Source organism: Lissotriton helveticus, chromosome 6, assembly GCF_964261635.1.
Source record: "Lissotriton helveticus chromosome 6, aLisHel1.1, whole genome shotgun sequence".
Lineage (NCBI taxonomy): Eukaryota > Metazoa > Chordata > Amphibia > Caudata > Salamandridae > Lissotriton > Lissotriton helveticus.
Window position 1 is genome coordinate 1,896,434,738 of NC_136067.1, and position 22,980 is coordinate 1,896,457,717.

At 42.9% G+C, this 22,980-nt stretch overlaps 1 protein-coding gene across 1 annotated transcript in view; it reads right to left on the minus strand.

The window, feature by feature from the left end:
• The window catches only part of ALK (ALK receptor tyrosine kinase), a 2,452,973-nt gene that overhangs the window by 119,991 nt on the left and 2,310,002 nt on the right, over positions 1-22,980 (minus strand). Inside the window, exon 19 of the mRNA XM_078647129.1 lies at positions 6,119-6,271. Within this exon, the coding sequence (XP_078503255.1) occupies positions 6,119-6,271 (153 nt within the window). The remainder of the gene's footprint in view (positions 1-6,118; positions 6,272-22,980) is intronic.

Here is a 22,980-nt window from a genome sequence, read left to right on the forward strand (position 1 = left end):
GCCATTACTACTCATTTGAAATAACAATTGCAATTACCCAATGAAATCAAATGGTACTCAGTTTACACACAGCATAAGCTGGCCTCACTTGGATTCACACTCATGACCTGCACTCAATAGGCCATATTTCCAGCAGCTATTAGGATTGACAAAGTCATCCTGCCCCCATGCCTAGAGTGTAAAAAATCTTTCCTGCCCAAAATATTTTGGGCCTATTTATGAGAAGTGACACACCGGCGGCGTAAAAGTGACGCACGGCCTCATAAATAAGGCCGTTTGTTTTTAGAAACGCAAAGTACTTCATTTCTTCATGGTTAGAGGCCTGCTGAGTAGGCTACAGACACATTTTCTCTCTAAAACGATATTCTCTTCTGTCCCAGTGCAGCCCCTTTGATGATGGTCTAGACAGGTCACTGGGCTATCCCTGCGAGGAGTCAAATACTAATAGCCACTCAACAATAAGATTGCCATTTGTGTACTTAAAGATGATGTAGGTACTTGTAATTTTAATTGCATTTATATAGCGCGTATTACCCCTGATGAGGCGTGGAGGCACTTTTTCGGCGAGTAGTGCGCTGCTCCTGAACCAGAAATAGATTAGCGGTGAATTAGTCTAGGGAAATATGAAATGAATTTCAGGGTGGACATGTTAGTCTGTTATTTGGATTGGAAAGGATAGTGGACTAATGGAAGAGGGAAGGGTTTGCATTCATATAGCGCTTCAGATGAGGTGCTGTAGCACTTTTCGGCGAGTAGCAGGCTACTCAGGAACCCAAAAAGGATTAGCGTTGAATTAGTGTAGTGAAATATGAAATTAATTTTGATTTGAGTGGTGGACATGTTAGTCTGTTATTTGGATTGGAAAGGATAGTGGACTGATGGAAGAGGGAAGGGTTTGCATTCATATAGCGCTTCAGATGAGGTGCTGTAGCACTTTTCGGCGAGTAGCAGGCTACTCAGGAACCCAAAAAGGATTAGCGTTGAATTAGTGTAGTGAAATATGAAATTAATTTTGATTTGAGCGGTGGGCATGTTAGTCTGTTATTTGGATTGTAAAAGGAATAGTGGAAGGATAGGTAGGCAGAATACAACATTTCTCTTCTCAGTTCAAAATGTCTCACATGGCCATACATAAGTAGTTGGAAGGTCTTCATATGAAATCTGGATGGTTTATATATTTGTGACTAAAAGCCCTAAATGTGAAATCCAAATTAAATGACAATACACCACTCAGATCATCACGAGGAGCCAGGCCACTGCAGGGAAACAAGGCCAGCTCACTGGATGCATGCTTCCAACAGATTAGATTTATCCAAGTCTCTGAACGGAATGTTTGTGGAATGTGTTGGGCAGGTACAAGATGTGAGAGACACCTGATCCATATAATGCCTGAACTAGACTCACCGAAAAAAAACAACGGAGGAAGGACCTAATCCATCTACTCTTTCTGTAGATTGTATCTTGTGTTGACAAGAGTGCCAACAAACAGCTAAAGTTGTGTGTGGCAGACATTAAAAAAGCAACACATTTTTGTTACCTTATTTTCAGCTATGAAAAACTTCCTAAAACGTGCAGTAACAGATTAAAGTTGAAATATGAGAACTTGCAGTAATCACAACAGATGATTAAGCATGTAAATCATAGAACGGTGGATGCATCTGTGCAAAGGAAGATGCACAAAACAATGTTGCTTTGGTGCATATGACAAGGCCTTAGTGTGTCATCACACCCTGGCAGGCTTCATATTGGGGAACTGACATTTTAATAATGAGTTCATACACTATCAGCACAACTCAAAGCAAAATAAAAAATAAGGGGGCATATTACCAACGATTAGCGATATTTATCGCTAATGAGGCTTAGCAACGAATTTTTTAACGCTAAGCATCGCCGGAAATTATCGCAGAGATAACTTGCTATTAGCAAGGTTTATCTCGGAAGTGATAAAAATCCTCGCGCTAACTGCCAAATGAGAGATTATAGCTGGAAAACCAACGATAATCTCTCGAAGTTTGGCTTTAGCTTGATAATAGGGGCTCACAAACTTAGCCATGATATCCACCTTCCATAGGATGTCATGGCTAAATCAGGAAAATACCAGGTGTAAAAAAAGCAGCGCTAACCGCGGTTAGCGCTGCTTTTTTTATCACTAACAGGGTTAGCGAAATCCTTGATAATAGGAGAAATGTCGCTTAACAACATTTCTCCTATTATTTTTCTCTGGAACGCCCCCTTTGCATCTCATTAGAGATGCAAGGGGAAGCGTAGAGAAAAAGGATGCTAACATGCGAATTTGTGTGTGAGTACCCTGTTGCTGATAGGGCGATAATTTTATCTCCGCTTTCTTGGCTTTTAAAGCCAAAAAAGCGGAGATAAATCCCTTGATAATATGCCCCAAGCCTCTTGTGTTTTTCTAATGAGTGCATCAGGCAGTTATCCGAGTGTGCAAGTTAGAAGCATTCCAACATTTTCTAATTTCTGCACACCACTTCCTTTCACTGTGATTGCACGCAGGAGAGTGCACAGGCAGTAATGAGATATCATCAACCTGCGGTTCCAGCAGAGCCCCCTGACAATCACTTCGCTGCAGCAGCTTATGCGTGAAAGTGTCTCCACTGAGCCAGCTGCAGCCACGGGTGTGTCAGGGCCTTCATAGCTGCCAAGAAGTCATTTCTGTTTGATGCTACAATTAGGCAACAGGTAGGACTCTTCAGCATCTTAGGTGCTGATTCACAAAAGCATTTATGAGTATGGGAAGCAGCATTCACAATTCCACCGCTGTGACAAATGTAGTAATACCAGCTCAGCTCACAGATTATCTGTGGGTAGCTACTACCAGCAAAAGACTGTTGGAAAGAACGTGTGCATAAATGCAAAAACATGAGGTAACATCAATGCAAATTAATACACATTTCATTTAATGAGTTAATGTACTGTGAAATTGTATTTTAATAGTTCTACGTTTATAATAAATATTTCAAATTATTTTATATTTTTATTGAAATGAGTTTGATATTTTTTAATAAATAACAACGTATGAAAATAATGTTCCCTTAGAAAGACCTCTGCTATTGTGGCAGAGATATCCGCCTACTTGTGAAAAATAACTTGTAGACTCGTAAATCCGGCTGTAGGGGGCTCCACCCGGCCGAGGAGACTTGTACGTCTACATTTGGGTGTAAATCTACACTCGGAAATGGAGAATAGCAAAAAAGTGTCAGTTCACACATAACTGCACTTGTAGAGTTACAAGTGAGTAAATGTACATGCTTTTAGCACTTTAATTGCACTTTTAATAATTGCCAAGAACTGGAAATCTACTCAGCCTCCAAACCCTAAATGTCTGGTTTGATAAACTGAAATGGAGTTTGGGCCGTGACAGCATATATTACTAAAATGGGATGATCTGGGCATGTTCACTAGTGTATGGTGACTGTTTAAAGATACAAAAACAGCAAACAATGGGAACTTACAACAGGTAAAACTGCAAAAAGCCTTGTTTTGACACCCCCCAATGATGGCTGAAGATGTATAAGTACATTTAGTTATTCACAACTTTGTGACTACTTATCCCCAAAAAATCACTGCTGCAGATAGCAAACTAGTCCGAAACCAAGTTAAAAATACATGGTTGGTTGACCATTGCCTATCTGATGTTGAAGGTTTTTTGCAACTCCCTCTTTCGCTGCACAATAAGAAAGAACATTAATGTTTGTGCAAGGGACTTAGAGCAGTTCTTGTTCAAAAGGGCTGGTGTATAACTTCTATTGATCCCCACAATGTAAACATGCAGGACACTGGGTGAAGATGTAACCGGATGTATGACGTTACAACGCATACTTTTACAACGCCTACCTTTACATCGCAAGTTTTACAACGCATACCATTACAACGCATAATGCTTTTGGGCGCTGGAAAGTGAATAGTTTAATTTACTATTCCAACTCCAGTCCCCGTGGGTAGTAGGGAAGGTGTTGGATAGTACATTAAACCTATTCCCTATCCTAGAGCGCCCCCAAGCGCTATGCGTTGTAATAGTTTGCGTTGTAAAAGTTTCGTTGTAATGGTAGTTCGTTGTAAAAGTTTCGTTGTAAAGGTTGTTCACCGATGTAACCTTATGGACTGAAGTGGTCTCCAAAGGTAAGTCGTGTTTGAGGCTGTGGCAGGGGGACCCTGCGGAAAAGGTACCCTGCATTAAAGTTACCTAGAGCCGGAACAAATAACGCACATACAGTCAGTGTCCTTTTACCACATGCGGTAGGGATTCACTGCTTTAGTATCTCTCAACCTTGTAAAGGGTTAAGTCGATCTTGCGTTTAGTCGTGTTATTTTAGCACTTCTTTTGATGTTGAGGTTTTCACGTGCAGTCCAAAGCTCCCATTGGGATGTCTACTCACCTTTAAACCACTCTGTGTTCAATCCATGTTTACAGTTAAGGGAGCCTTTTGGAGTTTCACACTGAAGATTCTCTGTTCACCCACCACCCCTCCATGCCATCTACCTTTGTGACCTGCACTGTGATGTATTACAGGGTTGTGTTTTGCAAACGGTTTGCCAAGAGCGCAACCTTTTCATTTCATACCTTCTTTGGCAGCATGCGGTAAACAGCCATGTCTCCTTTTTGGTAGGTACAACATTACAGCTTGTGTTATTCCATCGCTTTGGATGAAAAGACAGACTTAAGTATAACTACATGGAAAACTATAGATCCGATGCCCTCAAATGTCAGCACACATATGCACCAGGCCGATCTGCAAGGGCAAATTCCTGTTTGTGGAACGAAGTAAGGAAAGCCCACAGTCTAACAATATGGATGATGTAATGTGTGACGTCACAGTTGACACTAAGTGTGAAGTCGTGTGTAGTCGATTGTGGGCCGTTATGGCTGTGTAGTTCAAGTAACTATAACAACAAGTGAGAGAGGGTCATAGGGGTAGTTTAAAGACCTGCCCAGATTCACATCCCCAATGTACTTGAATGTAAAACACTAAAAGAACCAGGGGTCTAGTGGCCAATACTATAGCCAACGGTATCCAACTCCTCACAGAGGGAGTCAGAACATGGGTTACCTAAAAAGCCCACAGCGACCAAACAAGCAATTATGCTTTAACTTGAAGGGATCGGTTGTATTGCCAGATATTGGCTTGACGCTTCACATTGGACCCCGATTCTGGGTTTCGTCCTCCTCAATATTAATTGCACGTTACCTGCTCTTGAGCCTTGTCCTCAGTCGCCCGTCCACGGCAAATGAGGCTTGTATCGTTTAGGCATTTATTACATGTCCTGATGATGATCCCCATAACAATGTAGTGGGATCGAAACGCCGTCAACTTTAATTGCGCACCTTATACATTTATGAACCTTGTGTCAATTAATATGTAAAGGTGTATGATTTTTTCTGTTCTACTATTGAAATTGTGAAAATTACAGACGCGTAAGCTTTTGCCTAAAAGCCCTTTGTGTTTCACGCTCTCCAACTGTACTTTCCGTGTTTGCTAAAGTAGGGTACAGGCTTGTGCCCCACCTTGTAAATTGCTGATGAAATTGTTGCTATTACTAAAAAGTAAATATCAGACCTCTGTCCGGCTGGACATGTCACACCAATATAGAAACGACTGTGCCTATATTTATTGAATGTTATTCCTTTGCTTGTAAGGGACCACTGTTGTTTAAAAATAATCTATTCCCAAGGTCCCTTGCTGACTTGATTGGCTGCCCTTGTTGTTTTAAAATATATCAGTTCTCCAAGGAAACATAATCAGTGGGCAGACTGGATGGTGAATTGTTCAGAAACAAGTCAAGTGCTCAGACGCGCCATGACTATTGTCCATGAAGTCTGATGGATCCCATCCTAGACTCGTCTTACAACTACAGAAGAAAAGATAAAATAGGAAAGAGAGGCACCATTTATATAGTTTGATTAACAAACTTTAGAAGGCTGCATCTTGGGTTGGCATTAGGCCCTGTGCTAGTAGGCCTTGAGCCACTGAAACAGTTTTGGGGACAGATACATTTCCAAACCTTTGAGACCTTTGAGGCAGAGTAGTATCCATTTTGTTCTCCCAATGAGGTTGCAAATTGCTAATCAGTTTATTGCCCACCTTAGTGTTGCGCTTACCTAGGCAGGAGACACCGTCTTCAGCCAAGACTGCCCCATGGTGGCAGATGCAAATGACTTCCTCCGTCTCCATGTTAATGTGGCAGTCATCCATTTCACAGTGACTGCAGTTCAGATGTAACTTAATTTCCACTTCACCATGGCTCTCAGTCACTAGAGAGATAAGGAGCAGGTAAGATAGTGAACATGGGAATGGGACAATATGGGAGGTTGACAGAAAAACACATAACTGGCAATGTCCATACTTTGACATGTTATTAGCAACATTGGGCCAGATGTACAAAGCCATTTAGAGGTGGGAAACCCTGCAATTCGTAAAAGCACATGGTTTGCGACACTAAATGGCACTCTCCTAAGCCTAAACCCATTTTACAATTTGGTAAATGGTTACCAAATTGCAAAGTGGATTTTTAAATGGATAATAATTAAATATTTGGAATGGACGAATCTAGGGCATCTCTTCCAAATTCAATTCACAAGGCAATGCATTAATGGTTTGCGACCCCAATTCAGTCACAAACTATTAAAAACGTACTTGCTCCTCAAAGGAGGAGATAACCCATTCATAAAGGGGAGTGAGTCCATTCCCAACTCTCAAAAATACTTTAAAAAGAAAAGTTAACTTTTTTATTTTAGCCCTGCTCCCTTGAAGGAAAATGGGCTACATTAAAAAAAAAAACTTTACTTAAATGAGATCAGAGACATTGTGGTCTACTGACCCCAGCTGGCCCCCATTCCTGTAATGGCTTGCAATCAGAGTACGTCGCAATTTGTGACCTGCCTCATTAATATTCACGGGGTTGGTCAATTTACGACCCGCTCTGAATGGAGATTTTGCAAACCAACCTATCTATTATGAGGTCGGTTCACAAATTCTCACTGAATTTACAAGATGTCTGTCCTTAATTCGGAACTACTGATAGCAAATACAATGTTGGTACATCTGGCCCAATGTCCCTTCAGCATAAAACATTTAAATATAAACAAACAATGGGAATAATTATATAGCCACAGAATGGATGACAAATATTAGGTGTTGATAATTAACGAATGTTTGACCCGTTTAATTAGTTAATATGCAACCTTTCACCTGTACTTCATCTCCTATTGCAACTCACATCCCCTACTCTGGATGTGCTCCATTGGCTGGTGGCAGCCTGATGAATCTTTGTTGAAGCAAAGTTCATTGGGCACCATGCCCTTTAGAGTATTGTTCCTATCCTTCTTCAATCTAGACTTTGCTCCCTCTGCCCTTGATGCCTTCATGCTTCCAAGGCTCAATCTCAGATTAAAATGTCCCCTTACACAGTATATCAGAGTTTCCTCATTCCCTGTTGCACTACAACGTTTGGGAACTCTCTGATGGTAAGGATTGACAATATTCACTACCACCTTGCATTCCTGTGGGCCAGTAGTACTATGTTGGCCTGCAAACCATGATTCCTCAGTACACCAACTCACTTTAATTAACATGTCTTCTTGGTAACTCCAATCCACCTTCTATCCCTTAACCACCATATTGCCCCTATGCATCCTCCCTTGCCCACATGTATACATTGCCAGCAATGACTTAAATGAACAGTCACAAACTGCATAAGCAGCTTCCAGCCTACGTAGTTTAGCTTTTTGACACCAGCTCATCCCCAAGCCATGTTGAGTTTACCGCCACAAAATAAAAGTGCATCTATGGCTCTCACACACCAGACACAACTTATCACAGCTCTTCACATACAAGTCACTATGCTAACATTCTTTGCAATAATACAAGCATGCCCTCAGACAAGGACATAGCAAGACCAGGCCATGCTATATGTAGGCATGCACTATATAAATGATACTATAAAACGGGGAACATCCTTTACAACGCAACTTTTACCACGCACTACCATTACGACGCAACTTTTACAACGCAAGTTATTACAACGCATTGGGCTGGGGGGGCGCTCTAGGATAGGGAATAGTTTTAATTTACTATCCAACACCTTCCCTACTATCCACGGGGACTGGAGTTGGAATAGCAAATTAAACTATTCACTATCCAGCGCCCCCCAACGCAAGTCGTTGTAACGACTTGCATTGTAAAACCTGCGTTGTAAAGGCATGTGTGGTAAAAGCATGCGTTGTAACATCATACATCCCTATAAGACATACCTGTGAAGATACAAACATAGCACATTATCCTTCCAGGCAATTTTTCAAAATGGCAAATAACTCTATGCAGTGTTCAGGTTTTCTCACTAGGCAACTGATGTTTTTAGTTTTAGGTACTCATTTGTAATACTTACAACTCAATTACCTTTTGGTAAAATGGAACATAGCAGCATACTGATCCAATCTCATAATATAAATGTGTACTCATGAGGCCCGATACAGTATGAGAGTTTCATTCTTGTAACTGGAAATGTTGTCCAAGACACTTTTGCCAGTGCATATATTGTGAAAAGGACACAGAATGATATCAGAAAGCGACATCAAGTCTACAAATGCACACATACTTCACATACCCATTTTCACCCTGGCTGTCTTTCTCAATTGATACAAATGCACAATTCAATAGACATTACTTTGACTTGGTATATGCACAGCAGAGAGACAGCATACGCTCATAAAACATGCTGGGCGGTACAGAAAAATGAAGTAAAGTCAGATCAGTTCACTTGACAAATGTCAATGCGTGTTTCCTTCATGATCTTACAATAATCCCTAGTCGTTGTGAAGAGGATGGCTCTAAAACTATCCACTCTGGCCTTGTAAACGAATGGCCAAAAAGTATTTATAAAATAATTCCAAAATGGTTTTTCAATATATATAAAATTGAAAGGAATAACAGCATTTCTGGCAGAACCACAAAAATATGCCAGTTTGCCCACCTTTAAGCCCATATCTCTACTGATATATGAATCCACTTGCAAACTGTAAACTGTTGTAGACAGCCAGATAATGGTCAATTTGATTCAGAATTGAAGGCGGCCAGTCCCAGCACATTTTGCTTATTTGAAATTCTTCATAGGCAATTGTCAAAAGGGAAACACAACAGTTCTTTACTTCTTTGTAAAACCAGAATGGATGACCGTAGGAAATTCGCCTTTTCTGAGCAGCCACCCTTGATTTTTTGCATCTTGCTGGACCCTATACTTTTGCTGGCTTTGGAACTCTGTGCACTGCAACCCCGAGTTATCATTGGCAAAGATTACAATGTTCCCCCTTTAAACATGGTCTAATTGCCATGCTCCTAATTGGTATATTTGACTTGGCTGTACGTCCCTAGTATATGGTCCAAATTCTACCCACGGGGACTTTAAGTTAAATGCCACTAGTAGACTCCAGCCCCTATTGAGCTATCCACTACAGTGGCAGTGCAAGCATGACTTCAGGCCTACCACTGCAGTCTCGCTGTAACAGGGTAATACACGTAACATAACATGTGTATTTGTAAAGCGCACGTTCACCCCCAAAGGGGACTCTTGGCACTGAATAACAGATGTTTATAGTTACCCAGCTCAATGGTACTCATTTTAACAACCTCAGATAGGATTAAAGGCTAAGTGGACGCGCCAGGATTTTAACCTGTGACCATAAGATCGAGCACAGGCCCCACAGTGAATGCATTAATACACTGAGCCACCAGGACCAGCCACGTACTGCACCCTGTCAAGTTAAACCCTTTTTGACAGGTAAAACCCCCCCCTTTTAAATATTTAATCACCCAAGGTAGGCCATGTAGCCCTGAAGGCAGGTATTTAAAAGTAGGACATGTAGAAATGTAATGTTAACATGTCCCAACAGGTACAAGGTTCCACAAACTATTTTCACTGTGGCGTGCCTAGCTGTCCTGGAGTGCAGATTTTAATACTAATGCGGCATCTAGGGAATGTGCCTAGCTAGAAAACTAATGAAACAATATTCATTAAAAATCCAATTCAATGGTGAAGTAAGACTTCTAATACATACTAAGACAAAATAGCTGCCTGGATCTCCAGCTTCACCCTGACAGTGGGAAGTCTTCAATTGCAATCAAAAGGCTGACCTGAATCGGTAGAGAGAGCTCCTCTGAACTCCACTGGATATGCAGGGTGGGGATGTGGGCATCCCTTTTGACCCTACAGTGTCAAGTCCTGCTTGTTTGCCAAATCCTGCATGATAGGTCTGCTGGGTTCACATATAACAGGCGGGACACAATTGAAAGGGAGAGAACAGAATGCCAATTCTTATGGGTCTCCTGTCTAGTTGCTGAATGACCATGCTTTTGTCTTACCAGCCTTCTGTCTCTTGGTTACATACAACACTTGGGGTGCACTAGAAAGGAAGAGAACAGGATGCCAAGTCACTCTTTTGTAACCAATTTTTGTTGCTAGGGGACCTTGCTTTTGTCCTACTAGACTTCTGTTGCTGGGTTTGTTGTAGGGACAGTACCTGATACAAGCTGTAATTTAGTGTTAGATGTGGGAGGATACTTGGATTACCACTGTACGTTCCCCAGGCACAGAGACTACAGCCCTCAGACCCCAGAATTGGTCCAGTAAGGCAACAGAAACTACAAAAAGTGGGTAGAATTGGTCACATGAACTTTTAGCCCATTGATTAGGAAGGGGCCAGGAGTCACTCCGACCATCTGCTTGTGCCAGGATCAAATGTGTCATTTACAGGCACCGACATCAGAACCCTTTCTGGACTTGTGGAAATATCAAAAGACTGGACCTGCTGTCCGTTAGGGAGAAGGGCGAAACCATGCGGATTTAGCAATTTTAAAGAGACGGTGGCCCAACCTCTAAATAAACAGTATGGATTGAATTTGAAATGCAGTGCTATTGAATATTTATGTGAAAATGTTCTGAAGCCGGAGGACTGCCTGCCCTAATCTCTAGGACTTTCAGGAGCCTTCCTAGGTCACTAAGACATGGCTGCTTAGGCCGTTTATGGAAATACTAGGCCAAGCGCTTTTGAGCATGCATCACTTCTTCACAAATCATTCATGTGTAGCCCCTAACAGGCTCCTGTATTTCTGAATGAGAATGCCAATCACAAAGCAGAATGTATGTTCCTATTCTAAACAGAAATACTGGGGTTTGTGGTTGCACAATCTGTGTCAAACAACAGGAGACGTCTTTTATTACCTGAGTGGTGGAGACCATCAATGTGCTGTGCATAGAGTAAACTTCTAAACACTCTCACGGAAGGGGGCCCCTGAATCTGGTAGCTGGCACTGATTCTACACTGTATATTCTATATCACTTTGGTCGATTTTATTTTTATTTCTACCTAGTGTACACACTCCCTAGTCCATATATTCGTGAAAATCAACCTTTTGTCCTGATAAAGCTATTCCTTGCTTTCTATTGTGATATAACTTAGGAGTTGCTCTGTATATTGACACTCCCTTGCATTTACATTTTAATATATTATGTGTGTATGTACATTTAAATTATGTTGTTTCCCTAGACACCACTTTTCATGAGTCCCACACCATTCTGCTTCGTCCTGATTGAGGTGTGACCCAGATCCGGGTTTCATACCAAAATGCTCGTTGGCGCTGGAGCATCTGTGTCCCTTCTGGAGAGGAAATTGTATTTTGTACTGTATGAACATTTGAGGATGGTTTTTCCCTCTTGCTTATTATTTCTGTTATGTTAAAATTTACATTTGCCATATACCCGGGGAAGACTTCTGGCATCATCTGAATACATCTGTTGTCATCTAATGAACTGTGACTTGATGGTCTGTTGGAGTGTCTGTGAATGTGTATGCGTGGTTGGTTTGATTGAATGAGTGAGTGAGACTCATGATGTTTATTATTTATTGATTATTGTGACATTAATTTTTTATGTCTTTTGTATTGTGATGATCAAATAATGAAAATTAACATAAACATTTTTTCTACTCAATTATATATATCATAAATTGGGAGGGCCTTTGGATCTTAGGGCCGTGTTTCTTCTATCGATGACTCGTTAGCACTAGTGAAAGTAATTTTTGGACAGAGTTCTGTTTTTTGCATTATTTAGTTCGTAGAGTGCACTTTGCCTCCCATGTCGACTGATGAGAACAGAACATGCAAATATTTAAAGTGGTTCCAATTTGGTTAAGGGCAATTACCAACCGAGGAACACACAAACTAAATAAGAAAACTAATTGTTTTTATTGGAGAAACAAGAGAGAATTATTCAAATCTATTACTAAATTAAGGGGATACCTTTCAAGGGATAAGTGCCAGTTGGACCATCTAGTCCATGCTGAATGGCTGTACCATTATGCACATTAGGACTCAGTCACTCTGTCCTTTCTCTCTGCTCCCTGCTCTTCTCAACAGTATCACAACGTGTGCATAAAGTATCCCCCCATGAAAAACTATGCTCATGTAGGCCCCCTACCTCTAATCCAGCTCAAACAACTGACGCTTTGATTGAACATAAGATTCAACCACATATCTAGGACATAGAGAGGTGCATTCCAAAGGTACACTAACCCACCAACACACTTGGCAGCCTATCTGAAGTCTCAAACATGTCACTCACATACTGGTCCTCTTCTCAAATATGGTGTTTCCTTCTCACCTCTTGGATTGGAGGCACCTCAGTCATTATGGAGTTGTAGGCAGAGAAGGTTTCTTCAGTTGACCACCGATTAGGGGCCCATCATCACGTACTGTTTACTTAAGTCAACTGTACAACTTCAGTACCCATAGGCAATTATTGAAGTGTTACTTTACCTAAAACATAAATCTCCTATTTGGGCAAAAGTATGTGTTTATGTCATTAAAAAAAGCAGCAGTCATGGTTCAAAACCCATTAACCTTAACCAATTTCACAGGCTTTCTCTCAGGGCCAATTCTAGAAATTGGTTACACACTCAGTTGTCTTTGTAGCCAGCTACTATGGGGCACCACTCAAGAACCCTTTGAATAGCAATGTGGCTATATGAATGCCAGACAGAAAAGTATAGGGTACACATACAAATATCACATGACCAGAGCAACAACATACTGAGATGGACCTGCTCCCTCTGCCCATAGGAAGAATGACTTGTGATCTACATATGAAAAATACAACTTTCCATACTTAATCCGTAGGTACTATTGATGAAGCAAAGCTTTGCATATTTTGCGGCTTGCCGAAATCAAGAACCTCATTTATGTGTAATAAGGTAACCCGTGTATGTTTTACTAACGTTTATATTTAGCTTAAGTAAAGTTCCCGAAGCTTGCCTATGTGTATTTCTAATGAATTAATCCGTGTCCTTTTAAAAAATGGCCGTCGCTTGTATTTTAGTTACTGCGCATGCGTCAGCCACACTCACGTGTCCTGACGCGTCTGCAGAAGTGGAGGGAAAGTTATGCGCATGCGTAATTCATAGCTGTGCTTATCATGTGGTACAGCTCGTGCCACTGCTCTTGTGTCCGTGTCAATGTAGCTAACATTTAAATGCAATACGTTTATTTCTTGATGATGAGTTAAAAGTACAAACCCTGTGATGTGTTTTCATAATGACATTATTATGTATTAATTTGTTTTCGCTTACTTTTCATGTACCGCGGGAAATGGGGGTCTGAGTGAGAGGAGAGCCATATTGGAGGTCCCTTCTGCGCCTGTGCGACATTCGGCAGCACGAGGGACCTTGGCTGATGGAACATAGCCAGCTGGCAGTGATGGGCGAGATGCTCCTGAGAAAGTCACCTCTGCCCTGCGAGAACAGCGAATGTGGCTCCTTATGTGATACATTGTTATATTGCGCTACTGTTAGCTCATGGGAACCCCAAATCTGCTAGGCGGTACCCAAATATGTTAATGAAGGCTTCAATTCGCGTATTGTGATTGGTGTGTTACCCAAACCCTACCTTAGGACCAATCGAAATTGAGGGATTCTGACACTTTGCAACATTGGGGGGTGGTACACTGTCCCCAAACTGTATATCTACCCTGGGTTCACCTAGTGAACCGTCCGACTTGTCTGGTTTAGCTGACCTGTCACTGACCCAACGCACTCAATAGGTGACTGAAGATACAGAGCGCTGCGGAGCACTCTGTCCGAATTTGACCATAGACTGAGGTTCTACTGAATCTTAAAGTGCTGGCAAGGCACTTAGCTGGGAGTTCGCTGACCCAATCGGGGTCTTGATCGATAGCTGCAGAGCGGGTGGAGCGCAGGCGTTGCTTCCGAACTGTGGGTTCCGGTCCTGTCCTGAAGAGGGTCCTGTCCTGATTACTTTTTCCGAGGGTATCCTGTCCTGTCCTGGGTGTCCATTCTGCACCTGCTGTCCTTTGAGGGGTATCCTTCCTTGAGGGTTTCCTGTCCTTAACTGACCCGTGGCCAGGGTTTGGTTTCCACACCTTTTTCTAGGTAAATATTACTCTGAACCTCTTGAAATTCTTGCACCTTCTGAATTTCTAACTTTTGCTTAAATAAAGTTCAACATTGCATATGTTATATTTCCATGCCTTTCCGCAACTATTGAACAGTCATTTATAATTTTGCAAAGTTATTCCTATGTCTTCTCAATTGTTAGAAATTATATTTTGCATAGCAGTGTGTCATTTTCTGATATGGTCTAGAACTTCGTTGCCTAGATTGTTCAAAGGCCCCTTCACCTTAAGTGAAGCGTGTTATTCATTATAAGCTCTTCTACAGTAACACACACTTAGTCTATCCCTGTTTAGATAATACTGACTTGCATAGTATCTTTTCTCGTTACATTTTATTAATACTTTGATGATTACTCTGTCATTATTTCTTTCTGCCTATGTGATTTACGTTATCTTGGTTATTGATTGCCTTATTTTACTGTATCTCATGCAAGAAAATATTGAACTTTAGATAAACATTTTAAAACTTCCAGTTGTCCGTGGTCATTTAAACAGTATTTGAATGATATTGGTTGGGCTTGTATTTTGCTGCCTTTCCTTTACAGCTAGCTCCCTGATTCATTGTGGTCATTAGGCACCCGCATCGGTGGATGGTAAGTCGGGTGCACTGAAAATTGGTAGCAGGGAACACACACACACCAACTTGATAGAGCTCGTGAAGTCACCTGATCGATGTATATGGTGATTTGAAAAGTATATGGGCCCTGAAGCCGGAAACGGCGAAAACTGTTGGTCGGGTGGCCTCGCGCGCTCTATCAGTTTTCTGGTAGCTAGAGGATGGTTAGGGACTAGCTAAAGGTTAGGCAGGATTAGTTGGACTAGTTAAGTCGGAAGCTGCTATTATATTAATGCTGCTAAAAGAGCGGCTGTTCTAAGAGACCTGATCAATCTCTTGTGAATACGCACGAATAATATCTTGTAAAAATAATTCATGAATTACTGTATTGCCATTATTCTTGTTCTTATATTGTTATATGTACTAATCCATGCAATTGTCAATCGTTTAGTTAAGTGTTGTCCGAACTCCCCGGGGAATTGAAAGGGCAAGTGGTGAATAGAATCCATTGTCCTGAGGTCACAGGTTCGAGGAAAGTTAGGTGCAGGTTAGGATAACCGGGAAGCACTAACTAGGGTTTTCTGAATACATGTGTGAATAAATGACAGTAACGGGGTTCATTGGCAAAATTCCCATAGTGGCGTAACCTAGTAAGGGTCACATCGGAAAAGTAGCAGGTTCCTCGGAGCTAGCGTGAAAGCAGAGGGGTCCGCTGAGAAACCTTAAACTCGGAATATATCCCGGAAAGAAGTGGATGAGTTTAGGGGAATAACAGGTTCACCGATGCTAGAGTGAAGGGTAGGCGGAAGAGATCTGCCCGCAGCGAGTGAAAAGTAAATGGAAGTAGTTTACTTGTTGTAAAAGAATTCTTTCTCTGTCTAGACACTTGAGCACTGTGGCGAATGTGTATTTGTTGTAAATTAACCAAGCACTGAGCACTTTAAAAGTAAGAAAGTTTCCGTTACCTTGTGAAAGGAGGGAGTCAGTTGCGAAGCGCCTCTGACGTCACTCTGTGCCGCGCTGGGATTGGTAGAAGCAGCGGGCGGGTAGCGGAGCTGAAATTGTAAAGGAGGGGTGAGCGCCGGAGCGTGGGAACTGTCTCACGAAGGGGCCGCGCACCCATTGGCGGAGCTTATTTTGTGTCGCGCACCCATTGGTTGCACGAATTTCTGAAGCGCGTTCTGATTGGAGGTAGTTTGTAAACAAAGTTAGCGCAGAAGTCGTATGTGGCACTCGCGGACTACAGAGACGCGACCTGATCCAAGGCATCTAGGGTTTGAAAGGGATCAGTGGAAGGCTAACAGATACGATATTATGTACGGAACCAAGAGAAAAATGTCCCTTGTAAGTAAGGTGAAAAATTATTTTAAAACGGACAAACCGATTAAATCTAGGGAAGGTGTTCTTGTCCCAGCACCCAATACTCCCGCCTCATTCATGATGTTTGACCGAGGGTACAATACCTGTGTGTGGCTGGAGAATTGGGTGAAGTACACAAAAGATGACGGAGTATTGGCTTTTCCGTTAGATGGTACTTTCAATGGTAGGATCTTATTTAATTTAAGAACCCGGATGAATGAACTGCATCCCAGACCGAGACTAACGCAGTATGAGGCATTAGAGGAATGGGAGATTGAGGCTTTTGAAAGAGAAAGACCCCGAATGGACAAGGGTTTGACCAAGTGGTACCCCAGGCAGAAACAGGAATCCAGGGATAAAAGGATGAAACAGTGGAGGCAGAGCATGATTGTTGAGGGTCTGTTTCCCATGATGCCGGCATGTCATAACATTGGAGCGGGTGAGAAAAGTACTGAAAAATGTAAGCATTGGGGGGCCCTGGGGGATTCAGATGATGAACTAATAGATGACATCTGTACCAGAAGTCCGCCACCTTACAATGAGGGAACCCGACCTTCCAGTGTAGGAGATGTTCCCCGACGCCACTTCCTAAAAGAAGAAGACAGGTCCCTGGGACTGGGAGGGGGTGGTCAAGTATTGCCCTATCCTGAAAAACCTGAACTAACGGAAACAAGGGATATATATCCCAAAGTGCCCGCAAGTCAAGAAGAAAAATATTCACGTACGAAAACCTTTTTTCCCAGACCCTTGTATGAAAACGAAGAGAAACCCTCGAATTCAGGACTGCCTTTTGTTCAACCTCCATATGGGGAAGAGCGCAGGTCCTTTAATACTGGAACTTTATTCCCGAAACCAAATTATGGGGGAGGACCAAGTGAAACGCATCCTACTGCCCCGAGTTTTACTCCTCCATTGACCCCCCAGATATTACATGACACAACTCTAAGAAGGGTACTAGTGGAAAAGGAGCAAGAGGCTCTAGCTAGACAAAGAACAGAAATAATTCAGAAAATTTCTCAGATAAATACCAGTCCTGAGGCATTGACTATTCCAGTGACTATTGGACCGGTGGTCCCGTTATACGGAAATGGTCAGGGAAATCCGATTACTCCAGTCATGACCCCAGTCATAGCAACCCCGAGACAGGAACCAATCATCATAGATGATCAGTCCAGTGAGTGCGAGTCTGAAGTTGCGTTCTTGGAATTGCCAAACAAACAGACTGGAAAGGGAATACAGCAGAGGTATAACCCTTTTAATACAAAAGAAATTAAATTAGAGACAGCAACAGGTACTAGGAATGTCTCTCTGGTAACTCCGGATGAAATTGAGAGTTGGAGTCGTGAATTAGAAAAGCAGACTCCGCAAACAAAGCCTTTAGACCTCTACAAGCTGAGGGTTGAAATAGAAGAATTAATGGCAGGAAATGTGGGGTTGGATCGATTGAATACCTACTCTGAGGACGAATTGTCGTTCATATGTAAAAGCTTTACAAGGAACACCAGAGTGCTCCACGAAAAACTGACCGAAACAGCAGTTAGTATGGGGGTAGATATCTCAAAATCCAAGCCCTTACAGAAACCGTACAGAGCAGACTTCTCAGACAAAGATATAGAACACCTGAATGTGGCAGGGAAGAAGTTGCAGATTAAAGAATTAATGGGGGTACTGCAGAAATGGGGAGATGTGGAAAAATGGAGAAGCAGGTGGGCGAAAAAGAGGGAAGAGGTTCGCTCCCGACAAGTGACTCCCGAGTTTGCTTTAAGAGAGGTAGAAAAACCTGAGCAGTTATGCCCCATGCGTGAAGTTCCAGGGGGAAAATATGTGCATGTCCCCTGGTCTAGGCAGGATATTGTGTCCTTCACGAACGATTTTCCAAAATTACGAGAGAAACCAGTTGACTGGTACCGGCAAGTGGAGAGGTTCGTGAAGGTACAGAAATGTCTGTGGAAAGACCTGGATGGGTTTTTCGACATTGTGGTTCCAGTAGATTTATGGACCCAGTGTAAAATAGCCATAGATTGGCCCAGTGAAGAGTATCCCAGAAACAAGGAAACAGGGGAGCCATCAAAGGATGTCATGCGAAAATATGAGCAGGTAATTCAGCACTTGAAAGAAAAGGTGCCTGCAAAGGAAACTGATTGGACAAAAATAGATAGAACAACACAGGAAAGGGACGAGACAGTGCACTCCTTCTATGAGAGGTTATTGCAGGTATTTAAAACATACAGTGGTATTGACAACATCGACCTGAAGGATATGACGCACTTTATTTACAGGTTTGTAAATGGTTTAAGACCTGAAATTTGTCAGTGGATAAAAGACAATAAAATCTGTTGGCATACTAAGAAAATGGATGAGGTCCTGCGGTACGCTAAGTACTGCGAGGACGAGATGGCAGAAAAGAAAAAGGCCCTTAAGGAGAAGGTTATGTGGGCTCAGGTGAAGCTCGCAGAACAACAGGAAAAACAATTGAGTAACATGGTTAAAAATGCTGAGAACAAAAGTCCTGGGGGAGGGGGTGGAGGAAAGCCCCGGCCCAAATTTAGCAGGGAAGAGGCTATGAAAAAATTTCCCTGCCATCAGTGCGGCGAAATTGGACACTGGCGAAACGAGTGTCCCCAATTAGTCGATGTTAATGAGAAAACTCCTGATTTAATTTCACAGACGCAGAAAGAAAAACCAAGAAAGACTCAACCCCAGGTAAAAACAATTCAGGTGCCTCGAGCACCCAAGCAGGTATACAGGGGAAGACAGGCAGAAAATGAAGAGATAGAGGTTTGGGAAAGCGGGGAGAACAGAAATACAGCAACTTCGCAGTATCTGCTGAATGATACCTTCCTTTGTAATGATCAGGACTGACGGGGCCTGAGAGGGGAGGATGAGGAGTGCGTACTTGGCGCTTCCTTGCCGGTAGACCAGTCTGGACCATATATTGAAGGAAAGGTTGACGGAAATGATGTCACCTTTCTGTTGGACACTGGCGCTACCCGTTCTACTGTAAGAACAGTGGACGTTCCAAACCTACCCCTCTCGGGAGAAAATATCCAAGTAGTGGGTGTATCTAATCAATTGATTAGTACTCCTGTTACCGAACCAATGGAGATTTCAATTGGAAATTTTAAACAGATGCATAGATTTGTCGTCACCAGTCCAGTGAATCTACTGGGTCGTGATTTGCTGTGCAAAATGAACTGTACCATCTTTTGCACACCAAAGGGTGTTGAAATACAGACCCCAGATGAAGACGGCATTTATAAATTATTGTTGCTTAGACCTGACTCAGAAATTAAAAGATTGACCCTGCAGGACTTACCCCAAGAACTCCAGGAAGCCGTAAAGCCAGAGGTGTGGGATTTCACTGGAAAAGATGTGGGTTTGATGAAAGATGTGGACCCCATACAGATAGCCATCAAGGACAATGCAGTATATCCTAACACTAGGCCCTACCGAATGAATGCTGAAGTGAAAGCAGGTGTCACTCTGGAAATACAAAAATTATTGGAAGGAAACATCATACAGGAAGTGATGAGCAGCCCATGCAACTCACCGATTATGGGCATCAAAAAGCCTAGTGGCAAGTATAGGGTAGTGCAGGACCTGAGAAAGGTTAACAAAATTGTAGTTCCTTGCTGCCCTATTGTCCCAAACCCTGCAGTGATATTGTACCAGATCCCTTGGGATGCTGAATGGTTCACTGTGATTGATTTATGTCATGCATTCTTTTCGATACCCCTGCACCCCGACAGCAAATTTCTTTTCTCATTTGCCTTCGAGGGTCACGTGTATTGTTGGAACCGGGTCCCTCAAGGGTATACAGAGAGCCCCTCTATCTTTAATCAGATCTTGAAAAAATGTCTAGAGACTTTGATCTTACCTGGGAACTCTGTGTTAGTCCAGTACATAGACGACCTTCTACTGGCGTCTAAAAGTCACCGGGACTGTGTAGTTGACACCATTGCCCTCCTAAATCACCTGTGTGAGAAAGGGCATAAAGTGGCCCCTGACAAACTACAGTTCTGTGCAAAATCAGTGAAATATCTAGGACACCAGATAGAAAAGGGTGTCAGAAAAGTCACTTCAGAAAGAGTGAGAATAATTCAAAAGATGCAGTTGCCCCGTACTCAAAAGGATGTCAGAATGTTCCTGGGGGTATTAGGGTACTGCAGGCAGTGGATTCTGGGATTTGCAGCCTTAGCCAGGCCCTTGATAAAAATGACCACGAGAGGAATGCCAGATGTTGTACAGTGGGACGATGAAAGTCTAATGGCTTTCACAAGATTGAAAAACTGTCTGTGTACAGCTCCTGCGTTGGGAATGCCAGATTATTCCAAAGAGTTTGCCCTTTTCTGTGACACTCGCGATAATTGCGCATTTTCTGTCCTGACTCAAGAACATGGCACGACCAGAAGGCCTGTGGCCTATTTCTCTGCCACACTGGACCCAGTAGCCGCTGGGTTACCAGGCTGTCTGAAAGCAGTAGCTGCTACCTGTGCAAGTTTGGAGCAGAGTGAGTCCATTGTCATGGGACATCCTGTGACCGTGTATGTTTCACATGGAGTGGTAATTCTATTGACCAGAACTAAAACACAATATCTCACCCCTAGTCGGCTGACTAAATACGAGAGGATTCTTGTGGGTGCAGCAAATGTGAGCATTGTTAGGTGCGGTATTCTGAACCCTGCCACCTTACTCCCCGACCCCTTGGAAATGGAAGGTGGGGATGATGATGAACATGATTGTATTGATCTGACAGAGTTCAGTACCAAGCCACGCCCTGACATAAAGGAAGTACCATTGCCTGAGCATGATAAAGAACTATTTGTGGATGGGTCCTGTCTAAGACATGAATTAGGAGGCTTGAGTGCTGCTTATGCAGTAGTGTCTTTCACAAAAATTGAACAAGCAGGTTACCTATATAACATCAAGTCTGCACAAGTAGCCGAATTGATAGCCATGATAATGGCTTGCAAAATTGGGAAGGACTTACGCATAACAGTGTATACTGACAGTCAGTACTGTTATGGCGTTGTGCATGACTTTGGCCAATTATGGCTGCAAAGGGAATTCATGACTTCCTCAGGTACTCCCATTCGGAATGCAAAAGTTGTTCATGACCTTTTAGAGGCCATCCAGTTACCCAAAGAACTGGCAGTGGTAAAATGTACTGCTCATCAAAGGAGCATGGACAGAGTATCTCTGGGAAACGATTATGCTGATCGAGTGGCTCAATGGTGTGCCAAAGATCGGTATATTGTAAATCCAAAACGAGGGGGGCCAGGAACCAGCTGCCAGCTTCAGGTGTTTGAGGAAGTGCCTACATGGGATGAGGTGAGAGAGTGGCAGGAGTCGGCTCCTTGGCAAGAAAGGGAGAAATGGAAGGAGGATGGCTGTAGACCGAGACGTGTGGATGGTGTGATTCTGGGCCCAACTGGTATGCCTGTGTTACCCCGACACTTGCTTGGCACAATGGCAAGATTAATACATGAAGGATCACACATTGGTAGGGATGCCATGATTCTGGTATTTCAACAGACTTGGTACAGCAAGAAATTCAGGAAGGTAGCAGAGTCCCTCTGCCAGAGGTGCCTGTCATGTCAACAGATGAACCCAGGCAAAAGGACAATGGTTGAGCTGAGCAAGATTGGGAGATCAGGGGGTCCCTTTATAAAGATACAGGTTGATTTCATCACCATGCCCCGTTGTGAAGGGAAACGATATGTCCTTGTCATTGTTTGCGTATTTTCAAAATGGGTAGAAGCTTACCCTACTCCTCAAAGTGACGCACTGACAGTAGCGAAGTGTTTACTAAAAGAACTGATACCTAGGTTCGGAATACCATGCATTGTTGAATCAGATAAGGGTGGACATTTCCAGAATGACATACTGGCTGAACTTTGTAAGGCCTTTGGAATAAGGCAGAAACTCCATTGTGCATACCACCCAGAGGCTTCTGGAATAGTGGAACAAGTAAATGGAACTATCAAAAACAGACTAGCAAAACTGACAGATGCTACTGGCATGACCTGGGTGAAGGCCCTGCCCCTGGTCCTGATGGGACTGAGAAGTGTTCCAGACCGCAAGACAGGCCTAAGTCCCCATGAAATCATTATGGGAAGAGTGATGAGACAAGCATGGGTGCCAGGAAGCAAACTGTTGAGTATTACTGATGATTTGGTGCTTGAATACTGCAGAAGATTGGGTGACCAAGTGCGTTCTATCTCTCGCCAGATTGGAGACGACGGCATCCTCAATCCAACGACTCCTCTCCACAGCTTGGTTCCAGGAGACTGGGTCAAAATAAAGAAGCATACTCGATCAAGCTGTCTGGCACCAAGGTGGGGAAAGAAACGCCAAGTAATCCTGGTGACAACCACTGCAGTAAAAGTCGCAGGTGTTCCCCAGTGGATCCACGCTGGACACACCCAGAAGGTATTGCCAGACAAAGGATTTGAAGAACCAGGGCAACCAGCAGAGGACCCTGAAGGAGTCCGACCTGAAGCAACTGACAACGAGCAGCCCAGCACCAGTCAGGTTGCAGGAACAGCAGACGTTGGCCCAGGAGTAGTTGACTGCGAACTGCCAAGAAA